General features: G+C 37.7%; 1 protein-coding gene across 3 annotated transcripts in view; it reads right to left on the bottom strand.

The window, feature by feature from the left end:
- Window positions 1–459: 459 nt before the first annotated feature.
- LysRS (Lysyl-tRNA synthetase) overlaps window positions 460–19,598 on the bottom strand; it is a 156,644-nt gene continuing 137,505 nt past the window's right edge. For 2 of the 3 annotated variants that reach the window (XM_067151454.2, XM_067151452.2), the window contains exon 10: window positions 460–5,054. In XM_067151454.2, the coding sequence (XP_067007555.2) occupies window positions 4,956–5,054 (99 nt within the window). In that variant the 3' untranslated portion in view covers window positions 460–4,955. Of the gene's footprint in view, window positions 5,055–6,783; window positions 6,901–19,598 lie in introns of those variants that run through there. The other variant, XM_067151453.2, reaches the window with a different exon arrangement.

Genomic DNA, 19,598 nt, shown 5'->3' with positions numbered 1-19,598 from the left:
CCCTGTACTTTATTTAATATTGCGTATCGAAGGATACTCGTCACGTTTCCACGTTCTGATGTGAATTCACCGCCACTGCAACATTTTACTATCTCCTTATTCATATTATTAAGTGTCTATATTATTTACTACCGGTATTCCTTTATTCACATTTTATGTCAACTATTATTACTATTCTATGATATTATTATTATTTATATGTGTACGCGAGTCTCGAGTTACCATCACAAAACCTATTGGTGGGACTAGGTTTTGCAAGGTAAACGTTTGTCGTGAATTTCGATGAGGAACCGCATGCCGACCTCCACGTGCGGCATTTTTGGTTCACCCTGTATAAATCTTCATAACTGGAAATTCTTCACTGCATTAGAAAGTAAAATAACAGCAATGTTTTTTTATATATATAATATTATGCTGATGCAACTGGATACACTTATCCAAAATAAATAATACACCACATCTTTTAAAAAGAAACTTGATATATTTCATTTAATTTGGTAGATAATAAAACAGTTAACAAAGTATTTCTAGGATTACATTGAATAGGGGCATAAAATGACGATATAAATAAGGGGAAGGAATTCGTTCTGTACACTGAAATACTGTTTGAAAGTGCTTTGCACTTCATAACGAACCCACTTTAATTTTATACAAAATTACACAGTTCAACTTCAGATTTTATTATACTGCAATTTTGTAATTCCTGAGAAGGACTTTTTGGCTCTTATGTACTTTATACATATAAAACTATGAACATGATGGCATTAAGATTACACTTCGAGTTTAGTTAATTGTCCAGAAAAACAAAGATTCGTGGAACAAAGTAACATTTTTCTCTCCCCACTGAGAACCTGCATGTGCTACTCTTAATTAAATTTTTTCCTGACTCCTTTAATTACTATTTCATTCTCGTAACATTCTTATACTTCATGATCACACAAATAATGACAAAATCTTAGCTTTCTTGGCAACTGTAAATGATCACAATATTAAAAACTTAAGTAGAGACAGCTAGCATATTTCAGTGAAACAAATTCTGAGTGCCCATGTCACCAAACTGGGTGGGCTTAATTTGTAAACTGTCTAGCAGTGTTTAAGTGGTTTTATATTATATCCATATCATTTCTGCTTTGAATTCAAACACACAGGAGTTATTGTATGGTAACTGAAAAATTAATTCTTTAAACTAAATTCTGTGAAACAAGTATAACATTTAGAGTAAAATTACATTTTGGTCATACAGACACAGAAATGACAGCTATATAATTATTACATATCAGTTTCATTTTCTTATGTGGTAAAACTACAATTACTACATTTTGGACACAAACATGAGTCTGAAAACATTAAAATACACTAGTACTTTATAGAATGCCCTACAAGCAAGCTATTGAATGTGTGAAGATCTAAACCCAAATTCAGAACTGGAACTGCCAACAATAATAGGCACTTGATTTTTCAAAGACCACTTTCTCCATTAACATCAATTACATGATCAAAAGGTGTTACACAGCATAATTAAATCTCCTGCAATTAGCAATCACAAAACCTTTAACATATTAAAAAGAAACTCCTGTAACTCACTTCTCAACAATGACAACATAAGACACCAGAAAATCTTGCAGTAGTAATCCTAGTTTTACTTGTGTGATACCCCAACACAACCCATGCTGACCCGAAAATGTTGTCATAGTTCTACAGGGTGATTTTCCTTTGCGGAACCATTCCGTGCGTAACGGTGAATGGGAGTCAGAACATCTGCGCTGCAATTTATTGTGCCAAGTTTTACTATTAGTACTACTACCACCAATAATAACATTAAATTTTCTATTTAAGTTGTATATTAGTAATCACCCTTTTCAAGCAAGAAGTGCCTCCCTTCAGTAACTTCCAATATGTGAATCGAATTTCAACTTGAAAGTATAATATCCTAGAATCTCTCTTGAAACAGTCTGCATATAAAACGAACCTGCCCATATCCTTGCTCTCAAGATACATACTCCCAGACAGTACTTGGAAAGGAAGGTACCTGGAAAGAGACCCATTGGACATCCCAGAACAAAGTGGCTAGACCAAATTAAAGATGATCTAACAAGAGGAATGATGTTACAAGATATTAAAGGAGAGGAAGTCTATAATGATGGAGTACAGCACATATACAGTACAAAGTATTTTTGTTGAGTTCCCTTGACAAACAGTGGATCCCATTATACAAAGGGCACTAGGAAAGTTTTGCAATACGCAAAAACGGTTGGCTGTATACACCGGTTATGGTGAGGGGTGAAAACCGGTCTAGAAGACACCAAGGCGCGACCTTCACACCAGTTGTTACCAAGCAGTGGGATTGAAAGCAAGTTAAAATGTCAGTGTGGTCTAGAAGTGAATATCGCGCAATTATCCGCTACAATTTTGCTAGTGGATTAACTGTTGACCTGTGCCTGGAGGAAATGACTCCTGTGCTGGGGAAAGACTGTCTACATCGGACAACAATTTCTGCTGGTACAAAGAGTTCCCGAGGAGAAATTTTGGAGTTGATGACTATCCTTGTTCTGGTTCACCGTCTGAATCAGTGACTGAGGAAAACATTGAAGCTGTGAGGAAAATGTTGCAGCAAGAGAGGCGGTTGACATATCAGCAGGTAGAAGAGACCCTCCACATCCCTGCACAAGCTATTCATTCAATTCTACATGACCATCTCCATGTTAGAAAGGTTTGTTCCCGTTGGGTACCCCATTCACTTTCAGAGGAACAAAGGGCCATCGAGTGAAATGGTGCCGAAAAATGCTGAAACAGTTTGAAAATGGAACTTCGCGTAACGTCAATAGCATCGTTACAGGTGACAAAACTTGGCTTTATTATTGCGATGTCCCAACAAAATCCCAGAACAAGGTGTGTCACTCCTGTGACTGTGCGAAAGTCAAGGTCAGTGAAGAAAAGGATGATTGCAGTATTCTTCACTAAACGGGGCATCCTGACTCAGATTGTGCTAGAAACACAAAGGACAGTTACTGCGAAGTGGTACACTTGTCTGCCTCAGGTCATCCAGGCTTTCAAGCAGCTCCGTCCAAGGTCACGGCTCAACACTTGGCTCTTGCATCATGACAATGCTCCAGCACATTGTGCTAATGTAACAATGGATTTTCTTGCCAGATCAGGGTTGATTGTGCTTGATCACCCTCCATATAGTCCTGATCTTGGCCCATGTGACTTTGCACTCTTCCCAGAAGTGAAGATAAAGCTGAAAGGGCGGCATTTTGCATCCGATGAGGAGCTTCTGGCAGCATGGGATCAAGAGTGTGAAAATGTAACCGAAGGAAAGTGGCAGAGTTGGTTCAGTGACTGGTTTCGACGTATGGAGAGAAGTGTATTGAGCATGGTGGAAATTATTTTGAAAGCGTTCACTCACACTGCAAAACTTTCCTAGTGCCCTTTGTACTATAACGTTGTCTGGCCTTGGTCTGTGTGAACTTGCCACTTAAAAAAGAAAAAGCCCTCTGGATTCAGTTTGCTTTCTGGTATAAAGACAGTTGCTGAGTCTAAGAAACAACAAGCAGCTGACCCTCCAACAAATAAATGATTCTTACTCATATCTAATGTCAAGACAGGAGTGAAACTATAATTATCTGAAATGAACCCCATCGACACTTAAATTTTTTTTTTTTTATTTTATGTTATAATGAAAATAAATCCTAAAATTTCAAATAGTATTTCACACTGATATAATAATATTAAAGTTTAACAATAACCATATACCTCAATGGTTTTAAAGTATGCTGCAAAAGAACTACTGTATATGCACGAATATTCTGCACAAATTTCTTCCTGAATTTAGCAGATAACTTGGATGGATTTGAAATAAGGATGGTAGGGTGCCGTTCACCTGAAACAGTGGATCCCATTATACTATAGCGTTGTCCAGCCTTGGTCTGTGTGGTGTCAGTAGCATGTTACAAGTGTTTAACTATGTTTAACTATGGCTACAAGTTCTTGTAATTGCTTATTCAAAGCTACAGAAAAGCTTATGGTTGTGGAAGATGCAGAGGAGCAGAGAACATTAGAAACTGCAAAGCAGGAAGAAAGTACATCAGAGAAACTTTTACTCACAAATGGTGAAGAAAAAAAAAAAAGAAGAAAAAAATTAAATAAAAAAATCGCCGAGCATTTCGCACAATCCATTTCTATACAGCTAATACCAGACAACACATACTGGTGAAACTAGCAGATTACAAATATCAAGGGAAGATGAGCAAAACGCAGAACAATATTCCGATTGAGCGGACTGCCTACCTAACAGCATGTGGAGCATGTGAAGGTTTAATGCATTTCTTAAAATAAATTTATATTTTATTCAGTTTTGTAATACATCATTATGTAGGATTAATTTATTGTAAATAAAACACAAATTATAGCCAATTTTTTAAAATTCTGTCCTAAAATTAGGGGGTGCGGATTATTTGCATATATACAGTATTAGAAAGTAATCAACAAAACTAAGGAGGATGCAGGTTGTCCAATATTTCTCAAAAATGCAATAGGGAGGATGATAAAGCCTTGGTTCTTTGTGGGGGGGGGGGGGTGAAGTTATCATACGATTCAACTAAACAAAAAGAGATCTGTCTTTCCTACTTACTCTTAATTATCAAGCAAGAAGAAAGGATCAGAATTTCTACATTATAAATAAATTAAAAATCACATAATTCTTCAAAATCAATGTGATAATATTTTCCTGCAATTTATCTTCAGTTTTTTAATGTTTTGATAGGAAGTAATCTCTAATGTGCAGACAGTAAACACAACACTTCCTTGCATGCATCTAATGTCCCGACAATGATACATGCATTTTATTATAACAGATCACAAGAGGGCTAAAATGCAGTAATCTGAAGTCATAGCTGCTGAGCCCTTGTTAGTACCACAATAGCCAATACTTCAGTACAAACTACGCTGAACAACAGCTACTTCTCCGATCCATTCAGAAGAACATGTGGAGCATCTTCCTCCTCCTTATGTCTCGTAGGGTCATCCGGCTTCATAGCAGGGAAAAAGAGGACCTCCTAAAAATAATGGATAAACACAAGGTTAATTCCCACAGCATGCACAAGCAAGATCTCCCTGGCATTCAGCATCCCCATGTAGAAATTATATAAACAGTTCTCTGTATACAGCGATTTATATCATAACCTTTCTCTCTTTTATCTTTCTGCATATGCCAACTTCCTCATGCAAAAGCAGCAACACTGATCATGGATAATGAAATACTACCGTATAATTATTTCATTCCACAAATGAGACATAAAGAAACTTAAAAAATACAGTAGAAGTCCGGTATGGCGAGTACGGCATATAACGCGAACCCCGTTACGATGGCAATATTTTGCTGTCCCTTCAAAATTCCTACATTAAACTGTGTATTATCCTTCGGTTACAGCAAGAGCCCTATCACTGATCCATCTGTTATTATGAGCGATTAAGCGCACACGATTTTTTCCATTACCGATATTTATGCACCCCAGCGATTATGTTGCATGTGATAAAATTACCTTCGGTATTGGCTCCTCGCTGTGTCCACTAGCGAGTTCTCTTATTGACATTTGAAGGCAATGTCGGAGTTTGTTTCATTTCATTCAATATTTCATAGGAGATTCTAGAAATTTGCTGCCCCCTAAAACCTGCCACCCTTGAAATATAGATTTTGCTGAATATCTCAAATATGTACTTTAATAATAATGTTATTTGCTTCATGTCCCACTAACTACTTTTATGGTTTTCGGAGACACCAAGGTGCCGGAATTTTATCCCGCAGGAATTCTTTTAGGTGCCAGTAAATCTACCGACATGAGGCTGACGTATTTGAGCACCTTCAAATACCATCTAACTGAGCCAGGATCTAACCTGCCGCCAAGTTGGGATCAGAAGGCCAGCGCCTCAACCATCTGAGCCACTCACCCTAGCAACTATGTAATTTTGTCTGTCATATATGTATTAGAAAAATGACAACAAATAACATTTTGTTTCAGCAATTATGTAGTGCTCACTATGATATAGCAGTACCCATACAACTCTGTATGAGTCATATCATCACTAGAGTGGAATTATCATTCAGGCTTCACTTCATTTATTAACTTCAATTTGCATTCTTATATTACATAATATCTTTTCTAAAAGTGTCCAGTGTCCACTGAGAATATGGAATACTGACCTTACTGGGGCTGTACAGTTCATCAATACATAAGGCAGATTTTAAAAGCCTTCAGTTTGTACTCCTAAGTATATACTGCATTAGCATATATGCTTGGAAAGAGTATACTTAATTTTCCTTCTTCCCTTCAGTGTGATAGACATGGAATGGCATGCTTATTCTATACATTTAAAGGAATCCTTGTAATATGGTACCTGTCTAAGAAACTCAAGAGAAGCACAATAAGCAAAATTACAATTTATGTTCATTGTACTTGGAAGAACTGTACATTCTATTGTAATTCATATAAGTAATTCATATAAGTTTTACCTAACAATTCTGACCTACCTTTCAAGTAATTTCATGAACATTTCATTCAAAAATGGTCTATGAAATCAATGAAAGGGAAGTCAGAAAACTACTGATCTAGGTGCAAATTAGATTGACATAGCAAGATATATTCAGTCTGAAAGTCATTTCATTGAAATAGAGGGGCAATAACAGTTGCTAGCATTGGTATTACTGCTTCATTCCTAGCTCAGTGTTACAGAGAACTTAATTTAGCATGCAATAATTTTCTGATAGCCCATAAGTACTCAAGTACTCCACCTATTTCCAAAATATTAAATTTATTTCAGTGCAGAATCCAAAAAGTTATCCCCATTGTCATGTTTTTCAAAAAAACGTTTACATAATTGTGAAGGGATTCCTGCCAGTACATCCTGAAAGAAAGAAGAAAAGGAGAAATAGACTGAAAAATTATTTTTACTAATGATTAACTTAAATAATATAAGAAGTATTTAACAAGAACAGTATCTGGAAAACATTTTTAACTAAGAGAACAAGGATTAATTAACTATTTCAATACTGGAACTAGTTAGTATGGTAAGACATTCATTTTGAAAGACTCTGAAGAAAGAATAAGAAAAATATTTGGTGTGTGTATATCTACTTTGTAAAAACTTGAAATGAACACTATAAGGAAACCACTGCAGAAATTTGCTAAAAATAAAAGGTACCTCCATAACACATGGTGCACAAGGTATCGTCAAAGAAAAGCAAGATAGTGAAAAGGTCGAGGAGAATCAGCATACAAGGTGCGGTTATAAAATAACCATATTAGTGCTCCTAGAGTTGTCCAATCTACATAATCTATGTAAATCTATATAAAGGATGTCAATCCGAATACAAAATGAAGAAGAAGAACGAGACTGTACGACTTGATGATTAATAGGCATGTTCGTAAAATGGTCGTAACCTAGAGTATTATGTCTTCTATGATGCTGCTCCATCATTTCCTCTCAAATGAAAATGGCTACTGCACCAATCAGGTACTGAATTTTCCAATGACAGCAGTAAGGGTGGATATAGTTTATACAGTACAGTACAATGACATTTCATAAAAATTATTAGAAAAGTGAACTCTGAATTACATAAAAGGGTACATTGTTTTTAAAGATGGCCTCACTCACTGCCTCTTATACGGTTTTGGCATTGTATGGGGAAGCCTATGTCACGCTATACATAAAATTGTATTAGCCCAGATAAGGCTGACGTCCTTCCAGATAACAGATGGTCTGTGTTTGGTTTTTTGTACACATCCTTCCAGAACGACATCAGCTGTTAACCACAATACTTCACGTGCATATCGGCTGGAAGGGTATTTTCTTCTATTCTTTATGAGAGCAAAATATATCATCTATAGTGCAATTATTCGAATATAAGTCAAGTTCATCTCCTCCAGAAGGTCAAAATTCGAGCCTTGTTTATTAAATTTAATATAGTGAAACCTCGTTAGTGTGTTCCTCATTAACACGTTTTCCTGCTTAGCACGTCGTAAATTCGAAGTCCCGATTCTTATCATATTAAATCTATATAAAAATGCCTCACCACATCACGAATTTTCACTATTACTGCTTAGTACGATCACATTTTTCCTAGCCCTGAAATTGTTGTTTGTCATCCCTTGTGGAAGGAACATAATTTCTAACTCTGGTAAGAGCCTCTGCCGCAGTTGCGTGATAGCGGGAAATTGCACCTTCGGGAAGTAAGCCATTAATTAGCCTCATAAAAGCTCAGTTTTGATTGCCGGTTAGCAATGAAACTGCAGAATAACACAATGAGCCTGTTTGTGCTTGTATTTTGCACTCCATTCGATGTTAGAAAAGTATTTCGTGTTCATTGTAAGTGAAGGGTAACGAATACTTGTTGCACGATAGCCTACATCTGGAACATAATCATGTGAAGTTGACCAGCGTGGTGCGTATTTGTCTTGTGATAGCCTAATTATGGATACGGAAAATGTCATGAAATTCCTTACTAATGAAGACAAAATTAAAGTTTGTCAGCAAGTCGACTAGCAGCCATATCTTTAAGCGTGCAGAGTTGGCGTGAACGTTGAAACTCGCACCTTCCAGTTTCTACTTGATCACTCAAATCAGTCAAGTTTTGTTAGATTGAAAATGGCGGCCAAAGTCATTCTGTTGCAGTCGCACATGGCTGTGTATAACCTCCAATTCACTGTCTAAGTGTGTGACCAAAAAAATGTTTAATAATGAACTAGTCCGAAATAAAAGGCTTCTACTAACATTTGTTTTAGAAAGAGTGCGATCTGCAATAATACTTTGATATTTTTATGGGACCCGTTCAAAGATTTCATATTTTTTGTTTGGTGTGTTTAACGCTTTTCAGTGCACTATTATTTTATAAGCCCCAGCGGAATAAGTTTTCATATTTGTTCTTTTGTGTTTTTCACACCTGTTAATACTCTCTTCTTGTAGAGCTTTCTCTGTACCCGTGGATATACGACGTAAAATTTCATGATTACATGTGATAAAATTAATTTTTGGGTCTGTATTGAAAGTATTTGTATTAAATAACACTAGTATGTTTTTATTGTTCACCCACCTATTCAATACAATACAATATTAAAATTTAGGACTTTGTCCTTATCAAAATTATTAACATAAAATTAATACATTGGATGGTATATGTTTCGTCTATCAATAGTATGCATCATCAGCCATATTTTTTACCTTTGGAATAGATCAGGTACTTGATTGGAAATGACTTATGAATACTGATAAAAACTATGTCTTGTAAAACAGATTAGAGATCGTTAAACAACTATTACAATATAAACTGTAATATACTATTACTTAATAATATTTGTGTTAATATTTGAGTCTAAAAACATGACAGTTATTTGAGGATTATGACATAGATGGTCGATTCGTGATATTAAAAGATATCACAACAAAGATAAAAATAAGAAAGCACATTCCATTTAATTGTCAAATGGAGTGTTGTTCAAAAACTTGAGGAAAGTTGAGCATTGATAATGGTCGTTGGTTCTTGAAGTTGATAGGTATTGATTTTCATTTATACGCTTATAAATCTTGAAGAATTTTCATATGGCGTGGTTCTTTTTGAGATAATATTAGATGGAATGCTGGCACCATTTACGAACGTTGTTACACACGTAAGTACAGTAGGCCTAATTTAGGTACATTGTTACAAAAGTCACTCAAGCCCATACCTGCCAACTTTTAGAAATAAAAAATACAAATATTTTTTTAATTCTTGGATTGAATCGTGTATAATGCGCCACGGTCTCAATTAATAAAGGCCTACAGTCACAAGGTGAATTGACCATTAAATTTAGAATCTTTAACTAAGAAAACATAAAAAATGGTTACAAGAAAATGTAACATACACGGAATAAAATGCATAATAGCTTCCTTTATTAGACTGTAACACATTATGTTTTGTGGCCATAATGTGAAGAGAAAATACCATAAACTGTCATCGACACAGCTCTGTGAAATACATTCAACTCATTCAAATTATGAACTAAGAATGAACAAAAACACACTGAAATAAGCAAAACTACCACATACAAATCAGATCAATATGTCTCGTACATTGTTAACATATGACTTTGACAGGGGAAAAAAGCACAGACACGCAAGAAAAGTCACGTGGCCTTCAACTCCAACGAAACTACACACAGAAACGATGTTAACAGCGCACGTACAAGAAACTCAATCTTTCGTCCCGATTAACGGAGTCGCTAGCGCGTGCTAGCCTCTCTCACTTGTAGGATGATTGCCATCCCAAATTCCCAATTTTAAAACACATTTTGCTGTAGTGAGCGGGAAACACAATCATGAAAACAACGGACGATACACTTGCCAAATAAATACACTTGAAAATAAGGTTGCGTAAATTACACAAGAATACGATTTATCCTAGGGGAAGAGTATTGTCCTTACCCAGCTTATTTTGGTCAAAAATAGGAAGAACTAAAAAATAAATCGGAAAATCGGAAGACTAGTTAAAAAATGGAAAGCTTCCAGGTAAACTGGAAAGGTTGGCAGGTCTTTTTCAGACTGCATGGGAATAAAACGCGCCTGTGTGTATGCGCGGGTGTACGGTACCCACTTCTGGTGACTTACACACACAGCGGGTCAAGCGGTACAAAACTCCCCAAGCTTTCCAGCGGATCCTTTTCAACATTCTCTTCATTGTGGATAATAAATATGGATCATCATAGTCTTCGCTTACCTTCTACACTTAAGAAAATATAAAAATAGTTCAAGCATGCTGTGTCTTCCAATTTCGTAAGAGAAGGAGATGGGTACAATTTTGAGGATACTCTCTCAATAATGGGTCCAAAATAATGATATCACACTTTTCCAAACACGACATCACTGGAATTTCCGATAAAGTTATTAAGTTCTCAATGTCTATTTCAGGTTCCATAAACCGCTGCAAATCACACAGGAAACGAAAAAAAGCACAAAAATTAATTTTAAATTGAAAATGAGAAATATCTAATGAGTGAGAGCGAGCCTACTTTTGTTTATCGTCTAAATCCATTTCTACTTTCTTACACATACACTATCGGGTTCTGATACAGGTCGCAGTAATGATGTCGCGAGCACGGTCGATCCACTGTGTATGATGACGTGCATAAAAACTAATGTCAAATAACAAGTAACTGTGGGCGTGGGACTGTGACTCACCATGGACTGCCCGCTCAAACATTTCTCCCACACTGTTACTCTCTGCCTCTGCATTATCTGAAAGATTCTGTTTGAACAATCAGTTCTTGGTTTAGGCCTATAGGTGGAACGGCGGCTAAGCGCAGAAGCGGTTGAACCCACACCATCTGAAAGAGGCCTCACAAACGTAATACATCAGATACAAAGAGAATAAGACTGGCTTGGGACTGGCGCTGCCTGCAGCTGTAGGCCGACAAGCAACAGTGCTCCCTGCAGCTCCAGGGCCGTGAAATTAAGTTCTTTACCAAATCCATACCCAGGCCAGCTGTTGCTGGTCTGACGTGGGTGCAACGTGGCTGGGAATGCTAATTTAAATTTCTTATGGTGGGAGTTACGAACGTACTAAAGAGTGACGTAAATATGCTATCCGGGTTTTTCTAGCATGTAACGTATAATCTCGAATACCACCCGCCACCGAATAAGACCCGTACCCTTATTGTGAAAGAACAAAATTTTTAAAAAAAGTGAAGTCAAAATTATTTACAATCTTTACTAACACACATCAAATGATTAGAAAATACAAATAAAAGTAAACAAAAATTTCCAGAACGATATCCAACAAGTTCATTCATTCATCATTATCATCAGTACCAACTTCGGAACTTTCATCACCATCACCTTCCCACAAAATGTTGTCATCGCTGATATCCATAGCATTACAAATGCTACATTTCCTGAAACTCTTCCATATGAGGTCTCCAGGGATATGATTCCGTGCTTTCAAAATCCACGAACACAACAGGTGAACTTCCGGGCGCTGAATGTGACCAGTTGGCATCAGTGTGTGATTATCAGCCGCCATCCGTTCTGTATAGAGCTGTTTCAAGGCTGCTTTAAATGGACGGTTCACGCAGACATCCAGCGGCTGTAGCATAGACGTCATCCCGCTCGGAATGACTGCTAGGTCAGTTTTCCTATCCTTGATATGTTTCTTTACAGTGTCTGTTGTGTGGCCAAGGTAACTGTCGAGAACAAACAAGCTCTTTTGTCCCAATAATGCACCAAGGCGACGTTGCCAGACACGCTTTACCCAGTCTTCCACAAGTGAACTGTCCATCCAGCCGGAGTTCTGAGATCTGACAATAACACTAGCGGGTAGATTTTTAGGAAGCGTCTTTCGCTTGAGAACAATGTACGGTGGCAAGTTGGTTCCGTCGGTGAGAATACACAACATTTCTGTACACCGTTGTTTTTCATTACCACCTGTTCTAATGGTAATACTTTTCGCACCCTTAACATTCACAGTCCCGTCCACTGGCATTTCTAAGTAGACTTGCGTCTGATCTGCATTGCCAATTTGGGAAAGCAAATATGCATTTTCCTTCCGCAACCGAATTATGTGACGCTGAAACGACAATAACTTCTCATCGTAGGCACCAGGAAGACGCTGTGAAATTGAGGTACGCCTTTGTACTCTCAATCCATTTCTTTTATAAAAATTACAAACCCATCCTCGGCTTGCCTTAGACCCTTCCATAGAAAGTTCCTTTGCGATCTCTAATGCCTTTAGATGACACACCATATCCCAATTCCCACCTTTCTGTCACATATTTATATACATTTTTTTTTTTTTTTTCAATTTCTGGAAACTGTACACTCAGTCCAGGAAAAGCTCTACAATATCACCACTACATGTTAAGAGCACATTCTTCTTCATTCTCCAATCGCGAATACACGACTCGTCGGTATCGTATTTCCTACCGGCAGCACAATTTCCAATAATTTCGGCTTCCCGAACTACTTTCAGTTCTCACTCACAGTAAAAGATTGCAAACGCTTTGTGGAATTCATGTTGATACTCCGAGAACGTGCATGAGACTGATGCCAAGCGTGAAAGTAGCGTATACTGAGAGCGGAGAGAGCATTGTTGCCAAGCCGTGCCGGCGGTGATGGCCGATTTACGTGCATTCAGAAAGATAAATTTCCGAAAATTTTAAATAAGACCCGCATCCAATTTTGGACACGATATTTTCGAAAAAACAGTGTGGGTGGTATTCAAGATTATCCGGTATTTAATAGGACACGTCCTAGGACTTCGGAATAATGGCATAATAACCAGGGAAACGCGCTAGAGAGGGACATCTTAACCAGTTTCGACTGCATAAGGTAAATATAAAGTTAATGAATGTAAACTACATTCTTTTGAGTCTCTACTGTAAACATTTAAAAATAATCTGAGCTAAACTGTTGTAACAGTGAATTTTTAAGGAGATCGCTGCATTCTCTTAGTGATCACATCTGAATCACCTCCATCCACTGGGTAAAGCGGCACTCAAATGTCCCCCATCACCAAGGTTAATACAGTACTTTCTTCATCCGATAGAATGCCACCGCGCTTTCTCAATTTGGATTTTTATTTCTTGATATTGGTCCCATCTCTCATTTATTAAACAGCCTAAATAATCTATCCTCTGTACTCTTAGTAGTTGTTTCCCACTTACATAAATCGGACTATATTCGTCACAACTCATACTTGTGACCATCATTTTTGCTTTCAGTGTGTTAAGATGCATTCCATATCTTTCACTGACACTTACTATTCGATGAACTATTCTTTGCAGTTCTTCTGCACTATCAGCAAGTAGTACTAAGTCATCAGCATATCTGAAGTTGTTAATAATTACCCCATTTATAAAATTTCCATCCTGTACACATTCCAAAGCCTCTTTAAACAACTCCTCACAGTAGATATTAAACAATAATGGAGTCAATATACATCCTTGTCAAACTCCTTAACAAATGTGATATTTGATACTCTATTCGTACTTTACCTCTTTAATAACAGTAATGATTAACAATAATTCTTATATTTTTGTCATCTATGCCAAATACTCATAATAAAATTTCCAGAAGCTTCCCATGTCGGACCTTGTCGAAGGCTTTTTCGAAGTCTACAAAACAAGCAAACACATTCTGGTTTATGTCTCAGCACCTTTTCTAGCAATAGAGGAAGACTAAATAAACCATTTCTTGAGCCAGAGCCATTTCTAAAACCAAACTGTGTGTCTCCAATTCGTTCTTCTAATGTCCCATATAAATGTAGTCGTGGATCACGCTCAGGAAGATCTTTAAAATATGGCTCATTAAGCAAATGGTTTGGTATTCGTAACATTTCTTTGCGTTATTTTTCTTTGGTATTAGTACAGTGGAACCTCGACTCTCCGTTTTTGGTAAGACCACAGAAAAAAAATGTACAACACGGAAAAACGGAAAATCTGGGAACGAATGAACCATCAACAATTTGGCTAAACATCACAAAAATTAAATACGTAGAATTATAATCTTACAAACACTCCTACACCAAACCAAACTACAGCCCCAATGGGCCTTCGCCTACCAAGTGACCGCTGCTCAGTCTAAAGGCCTGCAAATTACGAGGTAACGTATGGTCAGTGTGGCGAATCCTCTCGGCCGTTATTCCTTGCTCTCTAGACCGCAATCGCCATCTCACCATTAGATACATAGTTCCTCAACTAAAGGTAATCGTAGGCTGAGTGCACCTGGAACCAGCCCTCATATCCAGGTAAAAATGTCTGACCTGGCAGAGAATCGAACCCGAGCCCTCCGGGTGAGAGGCAGGCAAGTTAGACCGTGGGGTCAAATTTAAACTTTAATTTCCCATAGGTTAGACTTAACATGGAATGATGTGAAATATGCCTGGAAATACATCAAAATCAGAAAATCAGCTGGTGCTGATGAAATTAATGGAGAAATGATCAAGACTACAGGCATTTCTGGAAAACACTGGATCTACAGACTCTTTCATAAGATCCGGAAAGAAGGGGAAGTACCAGTTGATTGGAAAACAGGCATCATAATTACAATTTTCACTAAAGGAGACAGAAAGAAATGTTTCAACTATAGAGGCATCACTTTAACATCTCAAGTTGGTAAACTAATGAAACAATTATAGAGTGAAAAATCAGACCCCTTATTGAAGAGCAGTATGGATTCAGGAAGGGGAGATCAACAAATGATTTAATCTTTACCATCCATCAATTAATGGAAAAATACTACGAACACAACCAAGATTTGTAGTTATCCTTTCTGGACATGAAGAAAGCATTTGATGCCTTGAACAGAGAGAAGGTGTGGGGAACACTGAAGAAAATTGGAATACAGAATGACATACACAGGATCAAGAATTTGTATGAAGTAAAGTCAAAACACCTGTAGGAATGACTGAAGCCTTTGATATAAAATCTGGGTTAAGACAGGGTGGTGTTTTGTCTCTTCTTTTTTTTCATCACTGTGATGAACGAGATTCAGAGAAAAGTACACTAAACCATTGGAAGTAAGAACATGAAAGTTATCTTGTTTGCTGATGATATATGCTTGTGGGGAGACTCTAAAGAAGACCTTTAAGAACAAATAAACTCCTGGACAGTAGCTGCTAAAGTATATGGACTCATCTTCAGCCAAGAGAAAAGTGAGGTTACAGTTATGAAAAGATACAGACAACCAGTGGGACACACTGAAATGGAGGGGAAACAGCTACAGATGAACCATCAATTCAAATATCTTGGAAGTGTTATCTCTCATACTGGTTCTATAGACAAGGAAATTTCCCACAGAATTCAGACAGGTAGCAACTTCTACAGAATAGTTAAAGACATAATATGGAACAAGAAAATACCTACATAATGTAAGAGAGTCATATATGAAACCTATTACGTACCAATCCTGACCTATGGTTGCAAAACATGGACCATGAGAAATAAAGATGTCAGTAGAATCCAGGCAGCAGAAATGAGATTTGTCCATAGCATGATTGATAAAACACAGAAGAACAGAATCCGTAATGAGGAAATCCGCAAGTAGGCTCAAGTTGTAAGACTGCAGGACAAAATAACATCGCAGCGACTGAAATGGTATGGACATATGCGACGCACAGGAGATAACAGATTACCGAAACAAATGTATGATCTAAAACTTGAAGACAAAAGACCAAGAGGGCGACCAAGACTCAGGAACAAGGAAGATTGACATCGAACAGCGAGGACATACTTTGGAAAGCATCGAAGGAGGAGAGAAGTTCAGAGACCGGAACTGGTGGAGAAACCTCGTTCACCGACCCATCGCTTAAGATGGAACGACGTGGGTTATTTATGTATGTAAGAGAGTTTATAATCTCAAAACTTTACATTCAGTTTGTCACAGGTGAACAATATTGTGGAAGTGGAAAGTGTTTTTGAAGACTTTATTTGTAAAGTATCATATAACGTTTTATTTGTAATGACCTAACCTGTACTGTGTAATATTTGTAACATATGTAATTGTAAATGGTAGATTTCTATTCTGTACTTACTGGAAGTATCTAGAAAATTGTTGAACAGGGTGTGTGCCTTTTGTGGGTTATGTTTTCTAGAAGGAATTTTCTTACTATTCTGGAATTTCTTACTATTCTGGAAATGGAAGATTCACGAACGTGTGTCTTCGAGAATGTTAGTTAAAGCTCGCGACGGGAGTAGGAATTGTGATTGGTGAACCTAGGAGGGGATGGGCAGACTCATACATTCTGATTGGCTACTCCAAGCCAGAGTTTTCCTATATATAGTAAGCGAGGCAGCGATCATGATTATTCGGTCTTGTCTTGGCCTGATCTGCCTTTAGTCTGTGTTGGTCTCCGTCATGTGCAACGCCTCGCTTCCGAAATGGCGCATCCTCGGGTAAGCACTCTTACTTTCTGTTCTTGCTAAAATTTCCATAAAGTTCCGATTTGCTTTTCATATAGGAGTCTGCCCTAGCCTAACCTATATTCGCCAAATTAATTATTTAGGACGCCCTAGCTTTTCAGCTGGGCTTGCCTGTTTGTTTTCCAGGCTTTCCCTTTTCTTATTTCACAAAATATGTAGATTGTAAGTTAATATATTTACCTTGGGCTTTGCCTCTGGTAGTTCTGTATCACTTGAGGTATAGTTCGTAAGTCGGGATTGTATTTGGAATGTATTTGTAATATTCTTTTGTAAATAATATTTTTCAAATCAAAGGATCAAGGCGATTTATTTTGGAATCCGCAATCTAAGCCATGTCCATGCCTTTGGGAGGTTCCCAGCCTTTTCCACCCTCCCGGTTTGTTGTCCAGTAGTTGGCCGTACTGATATTTACGTACATGTTGTTGTTGGAGATCCGCGTAATACCAGCTAATGTTTTGCTATTCCCATTGTAAATATCAATTAAAGTCAGCAAGCAGCAATCGATCGGCTACTTTTCTTCATCGATCGGAACGATCGAAAGATTTATGCATCATATTTTGCGTATTTCTGACAATTTTGCCGAAATATGTTGTTTTTGCCAGTAAAATAGCACATTTTCACAGAATTCACACCAATATCACATTTTGGGTCACAATTCGCATTTTGTCGCACTTCTATTTACGTGTAAAAATTATTTTATTCCACATTAGAATTACCGTAGGCTTGGATTCAGTACAAGATTCAAAAATTCACATTTATCGCAAATGCGATTTTTTCAGGTCCCTAGTAATATGTGATGGTAGTCTAATACACAAGTAAATATGGTAGTTATGTTAGGCAATGCTGTCTGAATAAGAAAACTGAAATGTTTGCCACAGAAGCCACTGGAGTGATACTACTCCAATTTTTCAAAATGAAACTGGAACATTTGCATTTATATTGTCTCAGAATTAGAAAAATAACTAACGAGTAAGCCATTGTATGAGAATCTGCAAAAACGCAAGTTTTGAACAAACTACCGTATTTCACGGCATAATCGTTGCACTTTTTATACCAAAATTCTTGAAAAAATTGTAGGGTGCGACCATTATACGATGAATATTTAATACCAGTATTTGTATTACTCAAAAAATGTATTTATAACTAAATTGTATTTGATACAAATTTAAGATGCACATAATACTGCAAAAAATTATCGCTTTGTTGTGAAATGCGGACTTACCGGTACGCAATTTATTCCAAATCTTCGGTGTCGCTATCGCAGGTTTCGCTATCTGATGCGCCGTCCTCGCCTCTGTTAATACCAGTATCAGATTCTTCGTCTCCCTGCAACACTGCGTCATCTTCGGAACCGTCTAGTGCATTCGAAATCCCAGTCCTTTTGAAGCTCTTGGAGACTAGTTCAGGTGGTATAAGATCCCAACTCTTCTTCACCCACGAGCATAACAAGTCCAAGGGTGGATGCCTGATATTTTCGGCGGGCGTCAATTGCTGATCGCCGCTCATCATCCACTCGTTGTAAAATCGACGTAAGTGGTCTTTAAAGGGTTTATTAACACATACATCTAGTGGCTGCAAAGCAGATGTTAGGCCACCAGGAACGACTATCTGTCGTGTCTTATTTGTAGTGAGAATTTGCTTCACTTCGTTCACGAGGTGACCTCGGAAACTATCTAAAACAAGCAGAGCTGGTTGTTTTAGTAGTGCACCAGGTCTTCTATTCCACACAGTTTTAACCCAGTCCAGCACGAGTTCTACGTCCATCCAACCCTTTGGTTGCACTCGTACATGAATTCCACGGGGAAACTGTATATTCTTAGGCATCATTTTCCTCTTGAAAATGATGTAAGGCGGCAACTTTCTCCCGTCAGCTGTAATGGCTAGCATTGCCGTGCATCGCAACTTCTCACTACCGCTGGTTTTCATTAATACACTCCGTGATCCCTTTAGCGCAATAGTGCTGTTGCGAGGCATATCAAAAAAGGAGTCCGATCGGCATTACCGATTTGAGAAAGCAAGTACAAAGTTTCCTTGCGCAAACGTATAACAAATCGGTGAAAATTTACAATCTTTACAATCTTGTCCGTGTTATCAGCAGGCAACTTTTGGCTTAGTGTTGTTCTCCTTCGCACTGACAGATTGTGTCGTCGCACGAACCCCTTAATCCACCCACGAGTCGCCTTAAACTGAGTTACCGGTATGCTGTGTTTGCGCGCTACCCCCTGTCCCTTAATTTGTAACATTTCATATGATACACTGCAGCCATTGTTACGTATTTCACTGACGTACCTAAACACTTCTTCGTCAATTATAGGAAACTTCCCTGTTTTAGGACCTCTAAACGCGCGTCTAGAAGGGTTTGTGCTTTTTAGCTTGTTTTTTTTACTTTCTGCCAGTCACGCACCAACTTTTCACTCACAGAAAATTTTCTTTCTGCAGCTCTGTTCCCGTGCTGTTCAGCGAAGGCAATTACGCTTAGCTTGAAGCCCGCAGAATAGTTTCTATATTTACCCATAATCGCTTATAAATGCTTCACACGTTAATGTTTTGCGATATAAATGACTTTCCGTAATTGTTCACTATTAAAACAAATCATTTCTCCAAACACCCAAAACACAAATTAAAAACTTAAATTCTCACGCACACATGTCTACAGTA

Source organism: Anabrus simplex, chromosome 7 (genome assembly GCF_040414725.1).
Source record: "Anabrus simplex isolate iqAnaSimp1 chromosome 7, ASM4041472v1, whole genome shotgun sequence".
NCBI classification, from domain to species: domain Eukaryota; kingdom Metazoa; phylum Arthropoda; class Insecta; order Orthoptera; family Tettigoniidae; genus Anabrus; species Anabrus simplex.
This window is presented reverse-complemented; position numbering and strand designations above follow the sequence as displayed.